The sequence below is a fragment of the Maylandia zebra genome, linkage group LG14 (assembly GCF_041146795.1).
Source record: "Maylandia zebra isolate NMK-2024a linkage group LG14, Mzebra_GT3a, whole genome shotgun sequence".
Lineage (NCBI taxonomy): Eukaryota > Metazoa > Chordata > Actinopteri > Cichliformes > Cichlidae > Maylandia > Maylandia zebra.
Genome location: NC_135180.1, coordinates 8,185,173 through 8,212,887, shown reverse-complemented (window position 1 = coordinate 8,212,887; position 27,715 = coordinate 8,185,173). Strand labels below are relative to the sequence as shown.

The window sequence follows — 27,715 nt, the reverse complement described above, 5'->3', positions numbered from 1 at the left end:
AGGATGTCAAAATGCATTTTAGAGTAATAGGATTTACAAGTACAGTTGTTACTGTGTGTGTGTCCTTGTATAGCCGGCCACATCTAGCAGTGTAAATGTTTTACAAACAGTGTGATCAGGCACTGTGTATAAATGAGTTCCTCTGAGTTCCTCTTGTCACTTATAAATGCTCAGTGACAAGAGGAACTCAAATGTAGTTTCCCCACTCAGTGGGATTATATAGTTTGTTTAACCTGTGACTTTTCTTTTCAACTAACTATCCCCCATGGTGCAACTTTTTTAATCCTCTTTGTTTAAAGGTGGTGTGATCATTCACCCATAGGGGCATTTAACCCCCCACTGTCTTTCTGTGTCACTCTGACTCATTGTGGACCCCTCCTTATGAGTTGGAGCCTGTCACAGGGAGGGATAGCAGCCTTGGGCTTAGCTTGGCAATCTTCCAGCACTATGACAACACACACACATACACGCACGCGTGCATAGAGACACACACAAGTAAGACTTGCCCCAGAGAGCCAGGCGTCTGTTTGAGACAGATGTGAAGCATCAGCAGAGATACACAGGCACCCAGACATTTTTGCAGTTATAGCAGTTAGTTATATATCATGCATTTGTGTGAACGAATTCATAATCACACACACATATGTACACACACACATACACACACAGATGAGTCTTTCTGTACAAACCCCAAAGGAGTAGAGCATATGTTTCCTCTTTCACCACTGGGGAGAGTGGCACAGTGAGGGGAGGGGGTGTTTATGAGCAAGTGTCATTAATATGACAAAACAAGGCTGGCAGAGGGATTTACGGCACATTCTGGTGCCACCATCATCTGTCAGTGCTTTTTCTACTGCTGTTAGCATCACTATTAACACTGGGCTAATCCCGCTTGGTCTACAACATTGTTTAGGTGAGTGACACATGACAAAATCACATTTTAAATTAATGACAGGACGCTATGTTTCCCAGGAGACCACTGAAACATCTCATGAAGAATTAAACAAAAAAGTGCCCATAAATGTCTGTCAATCCAACGCTTTGCATTGTGCTTGGTGATGTAAGGCTTGGCAATAGAAGCTCATTCCATGAAGCTCTCTACACAGTGTTCTTGAGCTAATTTGCAGGCGACATGTAGGCTTGTTGCGCCTGACTTTGTAGAAAGTTGTTGACCTCTTGGCATTCTTTAAATTCCATTCTTTCACAAATGTTTGTAGAAGCATGGAAAGATACTTGATTTTATAAACCTTTGATTGGAGCTTCTAAATTCAATCATTTGGATGTGTGAGTGAAGACAATACAGTGTAAATAGATGCATATTGACACCAGTTACTCAAAACACGATTGGAGCAGAAACTAAAAGTTTAAAAAAAGAAATTCTCAAAATTAGTTTGTACTTCAGCGAACTTGCTTAAGTAAATGTACTTAACAGTAGTTACTGTCTCTGCCCTTTTGCCACGTCTTTTTTAATAGCTTTTCTTCATGAGTTGTTTAGGCCTTTCTGTGTTCTGTCAAATAATTCAAGCATGTGAATAGAAGCTCAAAAACAAATCATAGCCTGTGTTTGTGGACTTGTGACAGGGTGCGATAAGGCAGTATAAAAATCAATTCTGCCTGCGCTCTGCCTGCGCTCTCCCTCCCCGCTGGCTTTGTCTTTGTTGTCCAGTCTCTGTCTTCAACCAACCACCGTTGGAGAAATATCTACTGCTTCTTTGAATAGGATAATTTCACCGTCATTACATACCCAGCTCGAGTCCCATAAGCCACATCTCCACCCCTTTGTGGCTTAAAGCAAAGTATTACTTGGGCTTTGCTGTTCTGAAGCCATTCCAAAAGCAAATTATTGTAGCACATTGCCATCCATCATCAACTGTCAGTCAATGAACTGAAGGACTGATCATGCAATCTGTCGCTTTTCTGGAGAATATTGATGAAGACATTTTGAGGTGATGAATGGTGAGGAGTTTACATGATGTGTGACTATCCATGAATAACTGTTGATAAATCATTTATGGAATAATTAATTAGTGCAGTTTGATGCGCTTGATGGAGATTCTGCATAGCAAGCAAGAATCTGGCAGATGAAGTGATCTGGGGGTTCGCTTTATCTTATTTTGGCACCAAAACACAATCAAAACAGTGCTTTAGGTCAGACTACATTGTGTATTACACAAAGCACAATGCGACTAGTGGTTACTGAGCTAATCCATCACCTGCTGATGCGAACTCTGCCCTGAACTATCCAAATTTAGCAATTATCTAGGAAGCTGTAATTAGTCCTTTATGCATGGCTGTGGAAGACGTATTTAGCCTTGTAAGCCATTTCCCATTTTTGGGTGGACTGAGGCTGAAAACAATAAATACACACAGCCTCTCCCCATTCATAAAGTTCTTTTACTGTGTGTTCTTTCACGCTTCCTTTTATTTTCTTTTTGGGGATAAAAATGCCACATTGAAAATAAAGACAACAAACCTTAATTAAATGTTGTTATTCTGAAAGTTGCTATAAAAAAATTGGCTGCACGAGTTTTGATTGGGTTAATATTTCATGAACGTGAATATTTGAGTTCATTAATGTGCAGGTGATGATTCCTTGTTATCTACTATTTTGAAATGTCTTTAAAGGAGTGCTATGGTGATTTTTTTCCTTCATCTTTAATAGTTGAGGGAGTCATGAAGAGCATGAGATATCCTGCCTTCTCTACGATGCATCATGGGCAGGGGTGTCCAACTCCAGGCCTCAAGGGTCCTGCAAGTTTTTAACTGTACTAATTCTGTACAGTTCATATAAGTTTAAATCAAGCTTGGTAAAGCTTGAGCCTAACCAAACATGACACATGTTCTAAGAAAACAAGATGTGGAGTAGATATATTTATATACAATTAATTTACTTTCTCCTTCAGCCCTGTTTCCAAAATGGGGATGCTTTAAAGTAAATAAAAATAAGAATGCAGTTATGTGCAAACAAATAAACCGAATAACTCAATACAAATTTAGAAAGTACAGCATATTGTACTGCTGTATTGTTTAAATAAAGGATGCCAAAGACATTTTTAAAGAATGGTTTCAGGTTTCAGAATGAGCATGTTTACCACTGCATTGCATCACCTCGACTTTCAACACTGTAACCATTTGGGAACTGAGGAAAGCAGCTGCTGTAGTTTTAAAAGAAAAATGTTTTCCCATGCTTGCTTGATATCGAAGTTTAGATGCACAACAATTTGAGACTTCTTTGTTCTAATGTTATTTTGAAAATATGCCATTTTTTCAATGGGTCACAGCTCTGAACTGTTGGAGGCCATTTTAGCACTAGGAATGTTTATTCGTGCAGAATGTGATTAACTGTTATCTTGTTGAAATAACAAGTCCTGTGCAGTCCTGTGGAAAACTAAGCACACCCCTACTGCTTCCATAGGGATGTGGACAATAAACAGCCAGTTGCTGTATATCAAATGCACTTGATTAACTGATTATCAGCAATTGTAAGAACTGCTACAAAAGCAGGAGTTTGGACAGTTTGCTGGTCTGGAGCAGCATTCAGGTGTGTATTAACACAATGCCAAAATGTTTCAAGGAGTGGACATGCTGGTAAATTCACCCAAAGGACAGACCATGACCTAAGAGCAAGTGAACAAAACTCCAGAGCCTCTTGAGTCTGAGTTTCATGTCAGACACATTTAGCATGTTAAACGTTGATGTTCATGGCAGGACTATTTGAAAATAGTGATCAAGTACAGTTTGTTTGGAAGTGTTACAAGAAGAAAGCCAATTCTCTCTGAAAACAACATGGCAGCGTGGCTTATGTTGGGAAAGTTAGATTGGAACAAACTACAAGGCTTCTGGAATTATGTTCTTTGGACAGAGGAGACCAAAGTGGAGCTGTTTAGTCAAACTGCACAGCACCACATCCGGCAAACACAGATAACAGTTTAAAAACCTCATACCAACTGTGAAGCACTGTGATGCATGTTGGTGGAGGGGTGATGATTTGGTTTGTTCTGTTGCTAGACCACCTGGGCACCTCACAGTCATGGAGTTAGTCAAGAATTTCTCTGTGTACCAAGTATTCTAGGGTCAAATGTCAGGCCATCGGTCTGACAGCTAAAGCTTGAGGGAAATTTGATGAAACAGGACAATGAGGCCAAGCACACAACCAATAAAACATTTAAAAAAAAAAGAAAAGAACCAAGGGGTTGCAATGGCCAAATGTAAGTCCAGATCTCAACCTACTTACAATGTTGTTGTGGAACTTAGCAGAGCTCTGCGTGCTAACCCTCAATGAGCTAAAGTAATTTGTAAACAAGAGCGGACCAAAATTCATCCACAGCAATGTGAGAGACTGATAAATTCATTCAAACAACAAATACATCACATTATTGCTCCTGAAAGGGGTTTTAAGCTACTGAGTACTGTACTTAGTGTTTCATAGGATTGCATGGAGTGGAAACTTTCATTTTCACTTGACTGTATATCCTTCAGTATTATTGTTACCCTGACAGATGTTTAAATTAGATATGTTCTTTAGTTTTAATATCGCCTCCAGAGAAAACCTCACAAGGCAGCATTTCTGTGTTTGGCTTTGCAGTTTTAACTTGCATTTTTAGATGCAGCACCAAACCAGTTTGTACACTGTGTCTGAACTTCAGAAGTGTTCCTGAGTCGGCACAGTAATTTCCAATACTTCTAGGATGCTTTCTTTATACCCAGTCAACATAATAATTAACCACAAGGAATGAGGTTAATTAACTCAGTTTAATTTAGTATGTGTTTTTCAAAGGAAACAATATCATTTCTCAGTTTCACTTTTGCCTTTATACTAAGGCGTTTAAATGTTTGCAGATCTTTTACATCGTTGGTTTATTGAAAATCTGGCTTGTAATTAGAAAAATCATTTGTGTTCACTTCTTCACAGCGACTGACATGATTATCTACTGTTCTCCCCTGCTGTTTACAGGGCAGTGGTGCACATTCAGGTCAACGATGTCAATGAGTTTGCCCCAGTGTTTCGGGAGCCCCAGTATCAAGCAGCAGTGACAGAGGGCAAGATTTATGACAATATCCTGCAAGTGGAGGCTACTGATCAGGACTGCTCCCCACAATACAGCCAGATCTGCAACTACCAGATCACCACTACTAACACACCCTTCGCCATCGATCGTAACGGTGAGTAGAAGTTGGGGTGGAATATTAAACGCATTCGGGAGTTTTTGTAATAGTTGTCACAAAGAAGCTACGCTGTTACCGGTCATATTCAGTGCGCTGTAAGTTTTATTTTGAAACACTTTCCTTGAAACTTTTGTGTGCCCATTTTCTCTCAATGTTCTGCTTCACCTATTTCACTGATTTCCCACAAGTCCAAAAAGATCTTCCAAATCAAGTTTAAAGTTTGTTGCCTTCCCTTGGCTCTTCATCTGATATACAAAAGATGTAAAAACACATTTCTCACATAACGCCACAACACGCATGATCTGAAAATCCCATCCATCCGTACTCACTATAGAGCCATGGGAGAAGTGAACACACATACCTGCATACGCTCTAGTAGAAAAACTTAATACTCTGACAGATATCTCTCCCTGGGGGTAAAATGTACTCTTTAGTCTTTCCAAGGACAAAGTCAAGCTTTGCTCAGAGAGCCATCACTCTCCACAAATCAGATCACAGAAGTCTGTGCACACACAAACATTATATAGACAAACACACACACACAAATCTAAGGACACGTTCACATACCCCCGCAAATTTACTTAACTTTGCTGAGTTGCTACTTGTACTTTGCTACATAGGTAGCTATTAATCATTATTTTCTAAACAAAAGTTAAATGTTATCATGAGCCACAAACTCAAATACGAAAATGCCCACAAAATCTATTGTGAAATGTGGTTCCACTGTTTTTGTGTGTACTGACCTTCTGTCTTATTACCATTACAATTGTTCAATTTTAAATTGTGAATGTAATAATAGAACTTCATACTTAGAATGCAACATATTACATGAGCATACACTTTAACACTGGACTTACTGTGTCATATACTTTTTAGACAGGCAACTCAAATACGGCTGCTGCATTAGTGCCACCGAGACGGTACATAAACTCTTTTGCCTAAAATACAGAGATGAAAGGCACATTACTGTTTCAATTTTTACTACTGCCAGCAGAGAGTTCCTGACTGTTGAGGTGCTGCAGTAAAAAGGCTGACTGAGTGAGGTGTGGGCCAAACTGCTCCGTGAATGATACAGGAGCGAGGCTGCAGCCTGTGCACGCTCTCTCCATTTCAAGGGGTCTTGCTTAGCTATTGACCGCTGAGGAAAAAGGCTTTGAGAGCTCTTGAACTCAAGAGTACCTGAGGGAGAGGAGAAGATGGTGGGAGAAAAGTGGAGGTTGCCTGTGAGAGAGAGAGTAAGTGGTGAGACTGGGTCGGGGACATAACCACACTGCAAAGTGTAGCAGGAAAAATCTAAACAAGCAAGGAAAAAACTAGTGATGTTGTAATTTTTAAATAGACCGAAAATCCCATAAAAACACGGGATATTCATTTTCCTAAGCTTAAAACAACCTCTTCCTTTGTACTGTAGATGCTTAAAAAAGTAAAGTAATCACTAAACTTGCATTAAAGAAAGGGACTTGCTTGGTGGGGGTGCTTCGCCTCTGTTACCACTGAGACAATGAAATGCAATGCAGGCGGAACTAGAGAGATGACAAACTATAGGTTTTTGAAGCCACAAAACACTTCAGAGTGAACCTTTACCACTCTGCTGCTGCAACACTGATTTAGGGAAACAGTAAATACAGTATTCATGCTGTATTGCTGCACCAGGGGGGATATTGCACTACATTCCATGCTTGCTAACATGCTAATATTAGCAAGCAGGTTAATGGTATTTTGATAAGATCCCATTAAATATGGTTAAATATGGGAGGGTTAATTTAGTACAGTAACACTAATTACTTGCTTTTCAGTTATCCTCACCCCAGGTGGATTGAAAGAAAAAAAGATATGCTTTTTTTCCTGCACACTACAGTCAGATGATTTGTGTGCAGGAGAAGGAAAATGGTGGAGCAGAGACTTTTACTGCACTATTATTTTTTATTGCACAAAAGGACAAGAACTTGATGGCGAAGTGCAAACTCTGTCCAGGACAGAAACAACTGTGTTACAATGCCAACAAAGCCTCAGCTCTTTGCAGGCATCTCCACAAACAGCTTTAGCATAAGTCTGGGTTCTTGGGTAGCTTTTTGTTGGCATGCTGAGTGCTGTCCTTAGCGGGTAACAAAAACAGTGATGAGCAGTCAGCCCATGTTTCTACCTGTTCAATCACTTTCAATATTGCTTTTAAGTCTCTTAAGACAACTTGTGTTGTTGGCTTTGTTTTCACAGTAAACACTAAAACAATACATATGTGTGGCTTCATTATGATATATACGCATACATATATATATATATATATACGCATACATATACATATATATATATATATATATATATATATATATATATATATATATATATATATATATTTATCCTTCAAGCTCGGGTCCTCTACCAGAGGCCTGGGAGCTTGAGGGTCCTACGCAGTATCTTAGCTGTTCCCAGGACTGCGCTCTGCGGATCTGCTGGAGCCACTCGCCTAGCTTGGGAGTCACCGCACCTAGTGCTCCGATTACCACGGGGACCACCATTACCTTCACCCTCCAAATCCTCTCGAGCTCTTCTCTGAGCCCTTGGTATTTCTCCAGCTTCTCGTGTTCCTTCTTCCTGATGTTGCTGTCATTCGGAACCGCTACATCGATCACTACAGCCGTCTTCTTCTGTTTGTCTACCACCACTATGTCCGGTTGGTTAGCCACCACCATTTTGTCCGTCTGTATCTGGAAGTCCCACAGGATCTTAGCTCGGTCATTCTCCACCACCCTTGGGGGCATCTCCCATTTTGACCTCGGGACTTCCAGGTTATACTCGGCACAGATGTTCCTGTACACTATGCCGGCCACTTGGTTATGGCGTTCCATGTATGCCTTGCCTGCTAGCATCTTGCACCCTGCTGTTATGTGCTGGATTGTCTCTGGGGCATCTTTACACAGCCTGCACCTGGGGTCTTGCCTGGTGTGATAGACCCCATATATATATATATATATATATATATATATATATATATATATATATATATATATATATATATATATGTGTATATGTGTTGGTGTGTTGAAAGTACACTATATTGAGGTATATATTCCTTACTGGTTATTATGAGACGATGCATTTCAGGTCATTTTACAGACTAATGAGAAAGTATTTAACAAGGGGTAATTTAACAACTACTGTAACAAATTACTTTTTTTTTATATCAAGTAATGTGTCATACGTTACTTTTTTGGAGTAATGAGACAACACTGATAGCTACTGTATAGCCCTATAATCGACATCATAAACTACACCATGGCCTGATCGCCACCTTTGAAGAAATGGAACTACATGGTGCAGTCATGTAGATTTCAGCAGACCTCTGATAGCTCTGTATAGTAATAATACGCTTTGTAAACAGTTTCGTCTGTCCTGTCTTGTTCCTGAAAATTTTGATTTTTTTGGCTTTGAGTCCAGCCTGAACACCACCTTTCACTTGTGATGGCAGGGAAATGCAAATATTGTCCACTGTGTTAATGGGTCTGCACAAAATCATCGCAGTTTATTAGCTTGGTGACAAGTTTCATCTACAATCTGTAAACGTGCAACACCTGTTAATTATTCCAAAGTAACATACTAATAAAATACTAGAATTTCACACACTGAAAATAAAGGCCAGACTTTTTGCATGAGCTATATAATTATTGCATGCCAAATAATTTGTCACACCACATGTTGTCATGTTTCGGCTGTGTGGCAGGCAGGAGAGGACCCAAACGCAAACTCACGGGGACAGAACTTGAACTCAAAAGCACAGCTTTAATTGCTGGAAAAATAGAACACAGGTAATACAAAACTAAGCTGGGAAAGCTAATCATAAAGTATACCAGGAGACACGGGGAGAATCACACACAGCATGAGGGAGACAAGGCCACAAAAACAAAATGTCCATCAAAAGCATAGGAGCACAGGGAACAGTTCACAACTCCTCAGGGGGCCGGCCCGGAGGCTGACGGCACAGGAGTTCATAGTCAAACAGTTCCGGGGGCCGTCCATGCGGACGGCAACGGCGGCGACATGGAAACAGTTCAGGGGCCGACCGTGCGGACGGCAACGGTGTAGAAACAGTTCAGGGGGCCGACCTCGACGGCGGTGACGTCCAGCTGGTGGCCCGGAAAGTGGCCGGCGATCCCGAGGTGCCGAGGCCGGACCAGGCGTGGCAGAAGCAGAGGCCGAGGCCGGACCAGACGAGGATGAAGACTCGGATGGAGTGGACCAGGCGACTGCGTGGGCGGAGACACGGAGGCCGCAGCTGGCGTGGATGAGGCTGCTGGTGGAGCAGCTGGTGGCTGAACGGGCACCTCGGACCCTCCAGCGGACGAGGAAGGTTGCTGGACGGGCCCCTCGGGCCCTCCAGCTGACGAGGCATGAGGCTGGACGGGCTCCTCGGGCCGTCCAGCTGACGAGGCATGAGGGGCTCCTCGGGCCCTCCAGCTGAAGCAGTGGCAGGACCAGTAGGTGCAGAGACTACTGGCTGAACAGAAGGCTGAGCGGGTGATGGAACAAATGACTGAGCTAAACACTGGGGAGCTGGCTGAGCTTCACAGTGGGCTAAGGGCTGAGCTAACGGAAACACAGGAAAATGAACTATGGACTGGGCTGCTAATAGAGCTAATGACTGAGCTATAGACTGAAAAGCATGCAGTAGTGATGGTGGTGATGGTTGTGGACTGTACTCTCCTGAGCCTCTGGAACACAGGGAGGACTGCTGGGCGGGGTTGACCGAGTCTTCAGCAGAAACAAGAACGGGTGCAGGCACCTGACGGACACTAGCCGCTCCCACCCGAGGAGTAGGTACGGGTGCAGAGACGAGCTGTATCCTGGCTGCCCTCACCCTGGGGACCGGCATGGGTGCAGAGGTGGACTGGTTCACAGCCCCCCTCACCCTGGAAGCCGGGACAGGCAACGGCTGGGCAACTGCCCTTCTCACCCGAGGAGCTGGTACGGGTGCAGAAACTGACAGAGCCTCAGCCAGCCTGGAAACCAGAGCAGGGACCAACTGGACCTCAGCCTCCCTCACCCGAGGAACTGGTACGGGTGCAGGGGTACGCTGGGCCCGAGCTGCCCCGGGAGCAGGAACACGAGCTGGCAAAGGAGCGGGCTCAGAAAAAACAGTCTTAGAATTGGCAGGCTTAGGGTTAATATGTACTGGGTCGACAAAAACAGACCTATCAAAAATGAACTTAGCATTTTTCCCCACCATGTTCTTCAGTCTTTGTTTTAGGAGGTTTTGACGTCCTTGGGTTAACGGTCTTAGAGTGAGCTGACTTGGGGATGACTGAACCAGACTTGACAAAACCTGAACTGACAGAACCTGAACTGAGTGTTTTAGACCTGGTGACATTGCTCACAGTTTTTCCTTTAAAAGCATTTACAGCCTTTGGCGAGTGATTATTGTCTTTGATTTCTTCTGTTCAGAGGGAGCTTTAGTGCAAGCGGGGCAACAGGCGGAGGCTTTTGGCAACTTCGGGGACCTCCAAAAGCCAGCCGAGTTCCGTGGAATATGTGCTCAAAATCCGGAGCGCGCCACGGCTTCCAGCGGAGCTCCTCCTCCAGCTGGGCGAGGGCTGCCTCCTGGCGCTCATACAGCTGAGAGCGGTTTGCTGGGTCCATGTAATGGTCGTAGTCTTCTGTCATGTTTCGGCTGTGTGGTAGGCAGGAGAGGACCCAAACGCAAACTCACGGGGACAGAACTTGAACTCAAAAGCACAGCTTTAATTGCTGGAAAAATAGAACACAGGTAATACAAAACTAAACTGGGAAAGCTAATCATAAAGTATACCAGGAGACACGGGGAGAATCACACACAGCATGGGGGAGACTACGACACTGACAAAGAGAAACACAGGGCTTAAATACACAGAGGGATAACGAGGGAATGAGACACAGAAGGAGACCACAGCTGGGAGTAATCAGGCTGGACGAGACAAGGGAAGCAAAACTAGAAACACTCACATGAGACATGGACCTTCAAAGTAAAACAGGAAACACACTGACTGAACTCTAAACATGCAAACTTAACAGCAACTGAGAAGACAGACTATAGGGACCAGAAACATGGTACATAGAGGTCACAGTAGACACAACATTGAACACAGGGAAGCCATATTACAAAGCCAAAGAACTAAACCTATGATAACCATAACTGAAATCTAGGGAAACAAGAAACAGTACAACAAAGGACTCAAAACATACTCCATAATATAAAAAACACGAGATTTCTTCAAAATAAAACAGGAAACATGAGAGGCAGACATGACAACATAAGACAACAGACATGAAACACATGAAGGGCAAGGGAGACTTCACAGGGGTTGAAAACACAAGGGGGAGCTAATAAGCAAATGAACATAGGAAACCTAATAAGCTTAAACATACACTATGAACATCAAAATGAACTAAAACTCAAAACACTGGGTCATAAGACCCAGGATCGTGACACATGTATGTTCAAGTGTTCCAGTCCAGTGACTCAAATTAGCTGAGGTGAAGCCCACCAGCAGCTGCCAACACCAGGTACTTGTGCAGTCATCCCCTTGTCAAAGCACCCTAAATCAGGGCTGCCCAATCCCAGTCCTCGAGAGCTACTATCCTGCAGCTTTTAGATGCATCCCTACTCCAACACAGCTGAATCAAATGGTTTGATTACCTCTTCAGCATGTCATCATGTTTGGCAAAGGCCTGATAACAAGCCATTCATTTGATTCGGGTGTGTGGGAACAAGGATGCATCTAAAAGCTGCAGGACGGTAGCTCTCGAGGACCGGGATTGGGCACCCCTGCCCTGAATACTTCTTAGAATAAGTCGAATTTTGAATTTTAGCCCTCATCCTACATACATACACATCCTACATAATTTACATACAGGGACTACTGAGTTGCATCCCTGGGGACCCCAAAAATAATTTACAATGAGAAGCAATTATCATAGCAAATAATAATAGCAAAACTTATTATGTCTTAGAGCATTATCAGTTATGCAATGAAGATTGCATATTTTCTAACATCAAAATCTTTGGGTCAGCTCTTGTTTCACCACAGCAGACTGATACAGTGTCCACATCACTGCATCTGTCAGGATCCGGATCATCACACCTGGATCATCACACCTGAATCAAATGATTAGTTCATTACCAGGGCTCTGGAGAACTTCAAAACATGTTGAGTAGGTAATGTAGCCATTTAAATCAGCTGTGTTGGATCAAAGACACATCTAAAACCTTCAGGACACCGGCTCTCGAGGCCTGGAGTTCCCTACCCCTGGTGTAGACTCTGTGATTAAAAATATCCAGCTTCATTTTGGGCATTTAATGTAATATTTAGTTAAAACTCCAACGTAAGAAAACTGGAAAGTCTTGAAATGCAAAAATGTTTTTATGTATTTTGTATTTTTATGTTATTTATCGAAGAAGAGAGGATTAATGTGAGTGGTGTCCTGTAAACAAAGACAAATGGGCCTTAGCAGTGTTAGATAAGAAAAGCTTGGTGGTAAAACTAGATGGTAATTACAAAAGGGGCGATGGCATGAATTCACAAAGACAGGTGCAGAGACGGTTTGCTTGTGTGCGTGTGTGTGTTTTTGTGGATTTGATAGAGAGGCAAATGGGGCAGGTGAGCTGGAGGGTAAAGCAGTCATTTACTAGCTGACCACCCTCACCAGCAGTCACAGCACGCACAGCCTGCTGACATGGATAAGTTGATGTTGTAATTGAAGGAGCAGGAATAACAACCTCTGTCGTGCAGAAAGGCGGGAGTGCATGCACACTATGTATGTGTGTTTGCGAAAAAAGAGAGAGCAGAGCACAACAGATGAGGCAGCAAACAGTGAAATGGGATGAGGCTGCAAAACAGTGAGACAATGATGTTCGCTAGGAGGGAATGGGAAGGTTGGGCAGGGCAGAGGGAGGAGGGAGGAGGGAAGGAATTCTAAACAAGCAGAAAGGAAGACAGAATGGGTGACGAGGAGGACGGGAAGGCGAACAATGCCCTCCTAATATGAATTACAGCTAATCCTCCTACTCACATACTTGTATTCAAATATACCACATTATCAACATTCAGCTCCTTCTGCACCTCTCTCCACACAATGGAAAAAGCTCAAGAAGCATCCAGGCTGTTATACAAGTAACTCATTCTAGCTCCATTTCAACTCACAGCCAATAAGAGCCAATTTCCATGCACTTTACACTCCGCAAGTGCTCTCCATCAGGGACCCCCTCCCTGTCCAGCTCTAGTGGGGTGTAGAGCATTGTCATCTGTCTTTAGTGGAAGACTCATCAAATATTAACAGGCACATTAGGACTACACAAGGTCCCTTCATCCCCTTTGCTCAGCATGAGAAAAGATGCCAGCTTGGAAAATGGGTTGTGGTTACCAACGAGTCAGGAGATTCTCAGTAACTGGTTGTGGTCTAGATGTTGAATGTCCAATGGAGGCAAGCCAATTATCTGTCCCTTCTAAGGTGTTGAGTGGAGCATTACAAAAAGCCTTGTTTTGTACATTAGCATATATAATATCAGTTTACAGAAATCCGACAGGCTGCAATGGCTTACAAAGCTGAATCGTGTGGGTTGGATTGATTGACTAACACAAAGAAGGTGCGAATTCTGCTCACGTCACTTGGACTTGTCATGATGGCACAGCTGATCCGATGGCAAAGATGAATTCAATGTGCTGTATTTACTGAAGAAGCTGAGTCTAAACATTCAAAAATAAAGTACAAACAATGTTCTCTATGAATGTCTCCTGTTTCATTTGGTCTTTATGTTGGTGAAGCCAGGTAGCGAAAGGATTACTTTTTAAAGCTGTAGCTGTAGCTCAGGTGGCAGAGCAGGTCAGCCACTAATCAGAAGGTCGGTGGTTCGATCCCAGGCTGCATCCTGGCTGCATGCCAAATATCCTTGGGCAAGATACTAACCCCGTGTTTGCCTACTGGTGGTGGTCAGAGGGCCCGGTGGCGCCTGTGTCCGGCAGCCTCGCCTCTGTCAGTGCGCCCCAGGGCAGCTGTGGCTACAATGTAGCTTGCTATCGCCAGTGTGTGAATGTGTGTGTGAATGGGTGGATGACTGAATGTAGTGTAAAGCGCTTTGGGGTCCTATGGACTAGAAAAGCGCTATACAAATGCAGGCCATTTACCATTTAAAGGGGAGTGTGTTTCTCAAATTTATTACTTTACAGTTAAAACTTGGCATTCTTTACATGTGATTCTGTCGAAGCACCCATCGTGCATTTTGAGTGAACGATAGGCTAATTGCTAACTGCAACAGCAATACGTCGTTCAAGTGGAACAGCGAAGTGCAAGTACGAAAGGGATTGGGCATTGTAGGCATTCTGGGCTCTGCCAATCAGAGCCAGCAGATTTCGTTACGCGGGCATTTTGCTGTAACACGGGCAGAAATAATGCCGTTAAGTGCCTTCGTAACTAGAATTTTTCGTTAAATGGGGTATTCGTAAGTCGGGGTTCCACTGTACTTGATTTTATCTTTCTGGCTGAGGTTGTTTTGAAAAAACTGTAAATAATTACCTAAGTAAAATTCTCAAGGAAATATTGATGAATCTGAGTTTTGTGCATGCATACACAGCTGAAGCACTGATGTGATGTTTTTGTTGTGCTAGTTGTACTTTTGTGCCATATATTAATTTTCCTGGTCAAGAGATATTATAACTTGCCAACAAGGTTTGTGAGTCCTTTTAAATGACCATGATTTGTGTATAATTACTCATTACAATGTGCTTTGGCGATAAAAGTCTTATACGCTATTTGACTAAATTCAGAGCTGCACTTTTCATTAATAAACACATTAATAGTTGTGCAGACTGAAAAAAGTGTAATTTAAAGTAGTAACTTGTAGAATTTCCAGCTGCACCTTCAATCAGACATTCAGGCTTTAAACGAGTCTGCAGAACCTTTTTAGTACATTTCTTGTAATGCTTTGGGATTCCGCTGGGTTATGGTCAGGCCTCATGTACTCATTTCAACATATGAATTTTCTTATATAATACTTATTCAGTGATTTACGTGTGTGCTGTTGGTCGCTGTTCTGCTGCATTACCCAACCTCTCTTAAGCTGCGATAACGTTGCTCCTTAATCATGACGCTCCCTCCACCATGCTTCACAGCTGTGGAGTTGGTCTCTTTCAAAAAGCACCTAAAAAATCCCCCTTTTTGTGCATTTGGTCAACTCTTGTTTTTATGTTTGGGCATGTGGTTGTGAAGAACTTTGTGATGTTTGTCTTGAAAGGTGGTATTGTCACGGTTCTGGGTCCGTTGGACTAAAACTCAAAACACTGGGTCATAAGACCCAGGATCGTGACACATGTATGTTCAAGTGTTCCAGTCCAGTGACTCAAATTGGCTGAGGTGAAGCCCACCAGCAGCTGCCAACACCAGGTACTTGTGCAGTCATCCCCTTGTCAAAGCACCCTAAATCAGGGCTGCCCAATCCCAGTTGCCGTCCGCACGGTCGGCCCCCAGAACTGCTTCCTCGCCGCCGTTGCCGTCCGCACGGTCGGCCTCCAGAACTGTTTGCCCGCCATTGCCGTGTGCACGGTCGGCCTCCAGAACTGTTCGCACGTCGCCACCGTTGCCGTGTGCGCGGTCGGCCCCCTGGACTTTTTGTAGACTCTTGGTGAGCTCTGGTTTCGTTTTGTTTTTGATATGCTTTCCTGCGTTTTTTGGACTCTGGTGCTCCTTGTTTTTTTGTTTGGGCTCTGTCCCTCCATCCTGGACCCCCTCCGCCCGCCCTGGCCTGGTGCTTTGTTGTGCTTTTTTTTGTTTGGGGCTGTCGGGAGTCAGCCCTTAGAGGGGGGGTACTGTCACGGTTCTGGGTCCGTTGGACCCAGTATTTTGAGTTCATTATGTTTTGGTACTTTTGCATCATGGATTTTCCTTTGTTTCTCTGGTACTTGGTGTTTCAGTTATCTTGGTGTTTTTCTATATTATGATTTATGATCTGATACTGTTGTGATTGTGATTATCATTTAGTAGCCTTTGGTCAGTGTCAAGTCTGTCTCTGTCTAGTCTGTGTCTTAGTAAAGTGTGTTTTGTTTCCTGCTCAGTTAGCCGCCCGGCCTCAAGCTCAGTTAGCCGCCCGGCCTCAAGCTCAGTCTCCAATTCCACCACCGTCGTCATCCCAACCATTGTTTCAGTCACCCTCAGTTCAGCCTCCTGTTCAGCAGCCACTAGCCCTGCACCCTGTGTCACTTGCTACCCCGGTACAACAAGCTCAGTCAAATCAATCTAAAAGGAACTGTGTTTCATCAGTTTGTTCTAAGCAGAGCAACAAACCTCATGATAATGTAATCATTCCTAAAAAGCTGGCCAGTTCAGAGACTGTGACGCGCTCCAGGGCCTCCCCAGAGGCTGAGTTTCAGCCCTCAGCCTACTCTGGACCCCTGGAGGCTAGGAACCCAGCTGAGGACTGCACCCGGCTGTCACTGCCTGAGCAGAGTCAATGCTCTGGGTAGCTGAAGTCTGCTATGTGTTTGCCAGAGGCCCGTGCACCTGCTGGTTCTGTTCTGTCCCTGCCAAAGGCCCGTGCGCCTGCTGGTTCTGATCTGTCCCTGCCAGAGGCCCGTGCGCCTGCTGGTTCTGATCTGTCCCTGCCAGAGGCCCGTGCACCTGCTGGTTCTGATCTGTCCCTGCCAGAGGCTCGTGGGCCTGCTGGTTCTGATCTGTTCCTGCCAGAGGTCCTCGCACCTGCTGGTTTTGTCCTGCGTGTTCCAGGGGCCCCTGTGCCCACTGGTCCTGAGACTGTTCTCGCTGGAGGGCCCGAGGAGCCCGTCCAGCCTCCTTCCTCGTCAGCTGGGGGGCCCGAGGAGCCCGTCCAGCCACCAGCTGCTCCACCAGCAGCCTCATCCACGCTTGCAGCAGCAGTTTCATCCATGCCGCCGCCTGCTGCAGCGCCTCCGTCTCCAGCTTCCACGCCGCCGCTAGCTGCAGCCTCCGTGTCTTCATCCACGCCAGCTGCAGCCTCCGTGTCTTCATCCACGCCAGCTGCAGCCTCCGTGTCTTCATCTACGTCAGCTGCAGCCTCCGTGTCTTCATCCACGTCAGCTGCAGCCTCCGTATCTCCACCCATGCCGTCGCCTGGCTCGGCCTCTGCTGCATCCTCGCCGTCACCTGGCTTGGACTCTGCTGCATCCTCGCCGTCGCCTGGTCCGGCTTCAGCATCACCCACACCTGGTCCGGCTCCGGCTTCATCTTCGCCTGGTCCAGCTCCGGCTTCATCTTCGCCTGGTCCAGCTCCGGCTTCAGCTTCGCCTGGTCCAGCTCCGGCTTCAGCTTCGGCTTCAGCTTCGCCTTTTTCAGCTTCATTCGCTTCGCCGGGTCCAGCCTCCGCATCCACTTCAGCGTCGTCTGGTCCAGCCTCCGCGTCCTCATCCTCGTCTGGTCCGGCCTCCGCGTCCTCATCCTCGTCTGGTCCGGCCTCCGCGTCCTCATCCTTGTCTGGTCCAGTTCCCGCATCACCAGCTTCGTTTGGCCCCGCCTCTGCATCAGCCTCACCTGGTTCAGCCTCCGCATTCGCTTCAGCGTCGCCTGGCCCAGCTTCGGCTTCAGCCTCTGCCTCATCTGATCCAACCTCCGCTTCGCCTGGGGCTGCAGGGGCCACGCAGCCTTCGGGTCCCCTCCTACCACCTCCACATTGTCGGTCATCTGCCAGGCCGCTTGTTGGGCATCATCACCACCGTGGCCGCCCTCCGGACTTCTGTTGCCGCCACTGCCTTCCGTGTGGCCGGCCTCCAGGCTTGCATTCCCGCCGCCGTTGCCGTCCGCAGGGTCGGCCCCCAGAACTGCTTCCTCGCCGCCGTTGCCGTCCGCACGGTCGGCCCCCAGAACTGCTTCCTCGCCGCCGTTGCCGTCCGCACGGTCGGCCTCCAGAACTGTTTGCCCGCCGTTGCCGTGTGCACGGTCGGCCTCCAGAACTGTTCGCACGTCGCCACCGTTGCCGTGTGCGCGGTCGGCCCCCTGGACTTTTTGTAGACTCTTGGTGAGCTCTGGTTTCGTTTTGTTTTTGATAAGCTTTCCTGCATTTTTTGGACTCTGGTGCTCCTTGTTTTTTTGTTTGGGCTCTGTCCCTCCATCCTGGACCCCCTCCGCCCGCCCTGGCCTGGTGCTTTGTTGTGCTTTTTTTTGTTTGGGGCTGTCGGGAGTCAGCCCTTAGAGGGGGGGTACTGTCACGGTTCTGGGTCCGTTGGACCCAGTATTTTGAGTTCATTATGTTTTGGTACTTTTGCATCATGGATTTTCCTTTGTTTCTCTGGTACTTGGTGTTTCAGTTATCTTGGTGTTTTTCTATATTATGATTTATGATCTGATACTGTTGTGATTGTGATTATCATTTAGTAGCCTTTGGTCAGTGTCAAGTCTGTCTCTGTCTAGTCTGTGTCTTAGTAAAGTGTGTTTTGTTTCCTGTTTTACTTTGAAGGTTCTTGTTCCTGTCTGATGTTAGTATGTGCAGCTTTGTTCCCCCTGTCTCGTTAGCCCTGATCTCTCCCAGCTGTGTCTCCCTCCTGTTGCCAATTCCCCCGTTACTACCCTGTGTATATAAGCCCTGTGTTTTCCCATGCTCAGTGTCGCGTCGTACCATCAGATTATGCCTGTGTGTTCTTGGTCTCAGTGTTCCGGCCTCACTTCATGTTTGTATTCCTGCCAGCAATAAAGCTGAGGTTTTTTGAGTTACATTCCATTTTCCGAGTCCTGCATTTGGATCCTCATCTCTGCCTGCCCGCACACAGAGCCCTGACAGGTATACAAATAAAATACAACATTTTTTACTTACAATGAGGTTTTAATGTCTATCTGGTGTATTTTATCCTGCTAACATTGTCCCAAAGCTTCTGTAGATACATCCAGGTGGTCTTTTCCGAACCAAATGCAATCTGCAGTGTTTCTTTCACAATAGAGTCCTTCATATCTTCCCATCTTATTCAGTGTTTTTCTTAAAATGACCATGACCAAAGATTTAAACAGGTGGCAAGTTTACATTTTTGCATGTGTTTTGCTGTTACTCTGTGAATTTTTGGCTCTTTAAGGATTGCCTGCTGTTTTCTTACTGTGATCTTTGCTGTGAACAGTCATGTTCCTACTGAATATGCTCCAGTTTCTCTTACTTTGCAGTGATGAAGATGTAGTACTTTAGAAATGTGTTTTTGCATCTGTATAACGCTTCTTCCCATATGGAAAAGAAATAGTAAAAACTTATATGATTTACTCATGAAAGTGGCCACTTTCTCATTACTTTCATATATTGTTTTAGTAAGTATCCAAAACATACGAGTTTCATTATATATTTTTTCAAGGGATCTTGAAAAACTCTTGTATGTTTTTCATAGAAGTTTCATACAAGTAGACCTTATACACTTTCATTTATAGTAAGCAGCAGTAACTGCAACCCACTCTTCCCATCTCATCTGAGCTGGAGACATGTTTGTAAAATATTTTGGTCTATTATGTTAGTAGAGGCTAAATGTAGCCTAGAGGCATTAAACCTAAGCAAAGAAACACGGTACAGAGGTCTGCAAAGGTCATTTTTGTCCACACTCCAGATTTTTTTCTCTTTCATTTCAAACATGTGGTATTTAAATTCAGCTGAAAATACCTCAGAATCATTTCTCTTAAGGCAGTTTATTGCATCTTGTACTCTACTCCTACTTTTTTTTTTTTTTTTTTTTACATATTATCATAATATTGGGCTTCTCTTTAGTTACTTCCTGTTTTATTTTGAACTCACTAACTGGATTTTATTTTTTGTGTCTGTCTTCCTGCTCATTTTCCCATGAGGGAAACAGGTGTTCCTTCTAAGGTGTTGAGTATGCAATCATTATTCCCTTTGAATCCCTGCCAGACTGTGGCATATTCTTGTTTAATTAAGCTTTCCCAGCATTCCTAGCATTCACTTTTAACTGTATCATGTGTGACCTTTTGGGATTTGTTTAATGGTGAGTACATTTATAATAAAATGCAGGTGTACATAACATATTTGATCATTTCTAAATTTCATTCAACTTTCCTAGTTTTTGTGCGCACAAGCCCGGATAACCTTATGTAATCTAGTAAAGTGTGCACTTTTTAAGCCTAAAGTGACAAACCTTTGTGATAATTTCTATTTCTATTGATTGCCAGTAGGTATCCAGATCCACATTTCATTCTATTTGACAATACAAAAAAAATCTCTAATTAAAACTGATAAGGGCTTTGATATGATTCATATCAGAAGTTGATTAACCAACAAGGATTTTTACAACAATAGTAATTTCATTGTTGAAGGATGATAATAACATGAAAGGACTAATTGTGGTAATGGCAAGACAGGGGCAACATTGTCTCTGAATCAGAAGGCAGCATGGATTTAATGAAAATGTGTTCTTAATTTTAAAAAAAACATTAGCTCTAATCAAACACTTTGAGAGACGGAGGCTACCTGTCATCTCTGCCGTGATCTCATTTGTTACAGTGATTATATTAAGGCATCAAAGTTAATTTGACAATGACATATTGGGATGGTTTAAAATTAAATACTCATTGCTCCTTTAAGCAAACAAACTGCACAAGGGAAAAGAAGACAGCAACAGATACACGTTGTGTGTTATCTAAAAAGTCTAAAATGTCATTAAGATATACAGCGTCGTGCAGTAGACACCAATTCAAGTGGAACTGCTGCTTCTCATTTTCCACAAGGGAGAGCATAGGCAAGTATATATACTTAACTTACGATACTATGGTTTATGCTAAAATGTCAAAGTGGGTATTTTTCAAGGCACCAGACTAGAGAAGAGATCCATTCTAAATAAATGTAAAAGTCTAGTGATGAGTACAGAAACATAGCTATAACATATTTCTTATGACTGCAGTAAAATGAAACTCATTTAGCTGTAAAAGATCACATACCCATTTTATGACTCTATAAAATCTGACTTCCAGCCACTGATGATTTAGAAACTCCAGACTCAGATTTGTGTTTGTGGTATGTATTACATAAAATGGTTCACAAAAAATGTGCAGGCTGTTTTCTGTAATATGTAATAACTTCCCAAATGCTTCCACTGAGCATTTTATATTTACTTGGTGTCATGATCTGCGGGCTGCAGATCGTGTGGAGCTGAGTGTGGAACAAAATGCAGATGACGCAGAGAGACAGGAATGAGTTAATGTAAATCGAGCGTTGCTGGAACATGAGAGTACAAAAGAAATACCAAGACATAACAAATAACCTAAACTGGGAAAGGAAACTAAGGAAACATGGGACTAGTGGGACATGAAAACAAATGAGCAGAGACTCCGACGAGAGACAAGGGGAGACTGAGACAATATATACACAAGGGGAAGATTAGGGAGAGTGGAGACAGTTGGGAAACACAGCAAGAAGAAATTAGATGTAACAAGGTAAGGGAAGCAAACTGAACCTAATTCATAAGAGACAACAGACTACCAAAATAAAACAGGAAGCCCAAGGGACATAGAGAACTCAAAACAATGAATCATTTAGAAAAATCAACAGTTTAAAAACCAAAACACAGGCTCAAGACCTACATGACACTTGGATGTTTTGAACTTGCAGCCTTTTTCCAGGTTAAAGGTTTTAATTATTAGATCCCAGATCTAATAATTAAAATTGAGATGTTGATCGGTTTTTTTTTATTTAAAACATATTATATATGTGTATATTTAAATATATTGTTTATTTTTCTTTTAGATGCATGAAACATATTAAGATTTTCCTAATATTTGTTATGTGTAGTTCTGCTGGGATCAGCTAGTTATTGTTTTTAGCATTCCAACTGCTTTGGTCGACACGCTGTGCAACATTAACACACACTTATACTTATTTTCATTTATCAGCTGTTAAACGTGCCAGTAGCAGTAGATCTGCTAACAGTTAATAGTGGTTGGGTTGGATTAGCCCACATATATGACGATTTAAGGTGCTAAACAATTCAGATATTTATGTTAGTTTACTTCAATGTAAAAGACTAACCTTAAATATGTATGTAATAACACAGCAATTTCACTTGTATAAACATAAAATCAAATCAAGACATGTAGCATCAATGGCTGAAAAACAATGGTGCTTTTAGCTAGAGAGCCAGCTAGCACTAGCATCAGCATCAGTACTCATATTTAACTGTCTGGCAGTTTATTGTGATCCCTGGTCAAGTTTGTAGTAAAGCAGCCACTGTGGATGAAAACTGAGTTTTGCCATTAAGAGTAGTCAACTGTGTCTTTAACCTCATTTTTTTTATATTAACATACTTAAGTACTCAAGAGTCATGACTAACCCAGAGCATGCATGGAAAACAACCCTACTCGGCCCTGTGTGCATGTACCATTGAATATTTTCCTGCTGTGTTAGCATGCTTTTGATTTTTAATTATAGCTGTTCCTCAAACCAAAAATTCTGGATGTCTTCCATTTTTCTACCAACTCAGCCAATGGGAGCTATGTTTAGTCTCAAAATGTTTCTGGCCCATGAGAAGAGAAATGTGATTCAACCACAGTTAATTTCATTTACAGCTGCCTTTTTTGTCTAATGTGAAATTAGGATAAATGTGCGTTTATTGTCCAGGCCATAAACCATTTGATCCACCCAAATGGATCAAATCTACAGCTGCCTTATATTTTCCCTAATTGCCTAAATCAATTTCAGGTGTTTTGCTGGTTGGGAAGTGTAAATTAAATTGAACAATTTAACAGAGAATCTAACTGCACAGGATGAGTTCTTTTGTAGAAAATTGGACACAGCGATTGCAACTTTCTAACTTCATCACTGCCACACAAACCAGACAATAGTTTACTAACTGAATGATGGTTATTTTATTTTTTTTATTATTCTTAAAACATTTAATTTTGGCAAACCACTAAACACAAAATGTGTTCATTATGAGACACAATAGGGAAGCTGGATTTACTCAACAATACGCTATAATGAGTTGCTTTAAAAAGCTATTTTGGATTAATTTGACCTCGACCTTTTCTTCCCTACCAGGTAACATCCGGAACACGGAGAAACTGAGCTATGATCGCCAGCAGCAGTACGAGATCCAGGTGACAGCCTGGGACTGCGGCCAGAAGAGAGCCTTGCACAGCGTTCCTGTCCGCATTGACGTCAAGCCGGTCTGCAAACCTGGCTGGCAAGGTTGGTCCTTGTTATATCTGCCTGTCTGTGTTTGTGTGCACAGATTTCAGGCAGGTCTGACTGTGCGGTGTTTATACACCCAGAAACACAGATGCGGTTGTTTGTGTGTGATTATAGTCTGTGCAGTCTGTGTGTGGCTTCATTCTATTGATGTTCACAGATGTGCTTATTTGTAAGTGATTACTCATAGTGTGTGTTCCTACTTACCTCTAAATGCGTTGCTTAAGTCAGCATGCTTCATTTTTCTCCATTTGTGCTTATCATAATGTCTACATTTCTCATCTTTCTTTACCTACAGTATGTTTCTATATTCTTCTCTCTCACTTTCCTTTTCTAAGCCTCTTTCTGTCTCTCTTTCCCTCCCTGAGGAATTGGCCTGTCAAGCGTAGCTGGTGTGATCAACAACACTTTACTAAAAGCACTGTGACTCAACCTATACCGCTCCTAGCGCATCAGAAGATGGTCTTGGCAGCTTTAACAAGGCCCAGAGTAATGCAAAGGCAAGCGTCTGAGTGCTGCCACAACAACACAAACAGTGCTTAAGATAACTTTAGATGCAATTTACGCTTGTCAGAGAGGGTGGCAGCACGTGATGAAAGATGGCCACATGCTGTTTTCAGCTTCACATGTAACCATGCGCAATCTGTGTTGTTCTGTCATTAACAAGGTGATTCATGTGCTCTTTGGCATCCAGCCATTTATCCCACAGAACGCAAAGATAGCAGGCTGGTGATAAACAGCAGTAAATGAGGACCCTGGCAGCAGCTCAGTGGCAGCCACTGAACCCTGACGAAACTGCTAAGTTGCTTGGCTCATATTCAATCTTGTTTCAGTCCTCCAACTTGTATGTTTTTTTTAAAGCTTCTGGACAAGTGTTTATGTTTCTGATGTGACTCAGGAATTTCACAGAAAAGAATATAAGAAACATCAATATTAAATGTTTAAGAGCAAAGAAGAGGAAGAGTTGAAAATTAAGATAACTTTTGTACAAGATCCAAAATCCATGCTGAAGAGATCATCTTCTGGTCTTCAGAGGCCACTGCAGTAATAATTGACATGATTCAGTTAAATTGTTTTTCTAACACAACAACATCTGCATCAAGGCACTTTGTATTGTGAGGTAAATACAGAAAATCCCAACAATCTAACAACCCCCTATGAGCAAGCACTTGGTGACAGTTAGAAGGGAAAACCCCTTTTTACAGGAAGAAACCTCCAAAAAACCAGGATCAGGGAGGCGCAGCCATCTGCCACAACTGTTTGAGGGAGAGGAGTTTAGATAAGCGTGATAAATCGAAATTTCAGCTGCTTTTTGGTGTTGTCTGAGAAAAAGAAAACCATAGAGGAAATCACTGGCTTACCATCGGTGCACAGTTCAGAAGCTAGGATCCATGCATGCACAGCATTGCATTAGTACTCTTAGCATTTATAACTTCATATCTGCATGACATATAAAGGTTTTGGACTATATTCTAACACCTAGACGGCAGCTTTTTCTGGTAAGCTCCTGCTTATTTCAATAAGACAACGCCAAACCAGCAGGTATTAAAACATCACTCTTACTCTAGTAAAAGAGACCAGGTAATAAACTGGCCTCCCTGCAGGCGCGAGCTATCACACACACATTTGGCAAAAAATAGACCCAGAAGGGTCGAACTGTTAAAACTCTGCAGTATATCGAGTAAGGATGGGGAAACATCTTGCTTTCAGAACTACAATTGTTCACCTCGGTTTCCAAACATTTATACAGTGGTGTTAAAAGAAGAGGTGATGCAACACAGTGGTAATAATGCCCCTCTCCAAGCCTTTTTGAAACATAGTCCTGGCGTGAAATTCAAGAGGAGCATTTATTTTTTCAAAAACACAAGGCAATTTCTCAGTTTCAACATTTGTCGTTGTACACTTTTAAATTAAATATAGAAAATAAAATATTCAACAGTCGTTTTTGTCTCCACAGTTTCCCAAGCAAGGTGGAAAAATTAAGATGGGAAAAGGGGGAAGCAATCAAATTTAACATTAGTACTATTTAGTATAAATAATTTCTTAACATGGATCAATTCAAACTCCACCAGAGTAGGAGGCTTAATTTTAAGATTCACGGGAATCAAAAACCAAAGAATGAGGGAAAGAAAAGTGTAAAAAATGTCACCCTTTATTTTACAATTCAAATTATTACATAAATATATGATATTAAAATGTATTTTAAAACAATTGCTCACTTTGTTGTGTTTTAATGGTAAAGGTTTAATTTAGAAGTAATCACGATGGCACTTTGAATATTTCGTATTTCACAATGTACAGTTGAACTATCAAGATGCCACAACACAATAGGTCACACATAAGAAAAAATTGGTCATTATGATATAAATACACATTCATAGACTCACATATTCACATATATACATAACTAATAACAAAATTAAAAGCCCAAGCTTAATGTTGTATACACCTCCTGCTGCCAGCACAGCTCTGAACCATCAGTGACAACATTTACAGTTGATCCTTTGGCTGCTGTCGGTACTGAAGTACTTAATTCTAGACGAGGCTTGCTTCATGCATTGGATGGATGGATGCTGATGAACTGAGACTGGGACAGTTTGAAGGCCAAATTATCATAGTGTGCTCTTTTATTGTAGTGCTCATGCTGTGCCTGTGTATTTTTTTTATTTTATTTTTTCCCTTCTGGGAGAGACCACTGCCATCAGGGAGGGCAGCTGCCATTGGGTAGATGTTTAGTTGAAACAAAGTAACCTACTGCTAAACCTTAGACTACCCCGGACAAAATCTAATCCAGCTGAAAATTACATATTAATAAAATGGTCTGTTTTTTATTCACTTTGCCAATCAGGAACTGATCGGTCTTTAGGTTTTGGTGGGTGTGTGCACAAGTTCAGTGCCTTTGCCTGGCACGCTTACAGTCACGCAGCCACACACAGAGCACTTTGAGCTGTTATGGACATACAAGGTAACCTTTACGTTCTCTGTGATAATGCTGTCTTTACACTCTGCTTTTGTGTGAGCATTTTTTTTCAAGTTAAGATTTGAACTCCGAAATTATGGTGAAAAGATCACACACACAAATCTACACAGAGACACTGTTCCTTCATGAAAGGGCACTTGTCGCTATGAGAGTTGTTTGTCAGCAGGGAAAAAAGCAAAGGATGGAGAGAAAAGTAAATGCCACGGCCATAGATCAGGGGATATTTAATAGGCCTAGTGGTTGTTGTATTAAACACAGGCTACTGCAGGAATGTCAAAGGTGCGCTTGTACACATACACACACAGACACACAGACACACACAAAATTTGCTTTCTTGCAGTTAAAAAACTGTAATCTGTCTGTTCAAGTTAGCCATGGTCTCTGGCTCTGGACAGCAGGGCTCAGTTGTGTGTCTCTACCAATCTCAGGTCTTCAGTTGTTCTTGGAAACTTCTTTACTGAAGGGTACTGCCTGTGCGCGCACACACACACACGCACACACACACACACACACACACAGACTCGCATTTACAGAGGTGTGTGTAGTATTTTCAGCCACATCATACAGCTGTTTTCAGCTGTCCACCAATTAGTAGATCATAAGGTTTGTAATCAGCCAAAGGCAGGTCTAAAAGAGAGTGGTTATTTGGCTTTTGGCAATCCAGCAGACGAAAACATGTCTCCATATAAATCATTATATTAGTATGTAACAACAAAGATGTCCTAGAGATTTACCCATATCAACTTCAAATGAGACGCTTTGTCAAAACCTGTTTCTACGAACTCCTGCTGGCTGAAAAAGATCTAAATCATACCCCCCCCCCCCAAAAAAAAAGACAAAAATCATGGAGGTAGTTGCGTCTGATGCTGATGGACTTTTTTATTGTTAAAGCTTCAGTGTTTTACCTACTTCAAATTTACCTTGCCTATGGGTATAAATAAAGTTACCTTGACCTACTGTCCTGTTTTTGTTTAATTAATTGGTTAATAACAAAGAGACATGCATATCTGACAGCCTAATAAGATACTAGAATTTCATGCATCAAAACTGAAGCAAAAACTTTTTCACGCAGCAGATCATATTATTTATTGAGAGTAATAATTATAGGTGAGATCTAGCGGACTTCTGAAACCTGTCAATTAAGCTAGCCAAGCACCTGACTATAGTAAAGTATGGATGAGTGTGCCAGGCGATGATTTTTAAGAATACTTTTTTGCACTTCAGGCTTAATTGTTTCAGCTCTGAAAGTTGCCACTTGGTTTAAATATGAAAAAACAGCAAGAGTCATCTGGTGTTTTACACATCAAACATCTGTGTCCAAAGTAACCTTTTCCAGATCTTAATGGATGAAGATACACAGGCAAATTAACTGGACATGGATCATGGTTCAGAGTGCCATCTAGTTCCCTCAGCATGTA

General features: G+C 42.8%; 1 protein-coding gene across 1 annotated transcript in view; it reads left to right on the top strand.

The window, feature by feature from the left end:
• LOC101468731 (calsyntenin-2) overlaps positions 1-27,715 on the top strand; it is a 328,728-nt gene that overhangs the window by 191,156 nt on the left and 109,857 nt on the right. The window contains exons 4-5 of the mRNA XM_004562808.6: positions 4,955-5,163; positions 23,168-23,317. Coding sequence (XP_004562865.1) covers positions 4,955-5,163; positions 23,168-23,317 — 359 coding nt within the window. The remainder of the gene's footprint in view (positions 1-4,954; positions 5,164-23,167; positions 23,318-27,715) is intronic.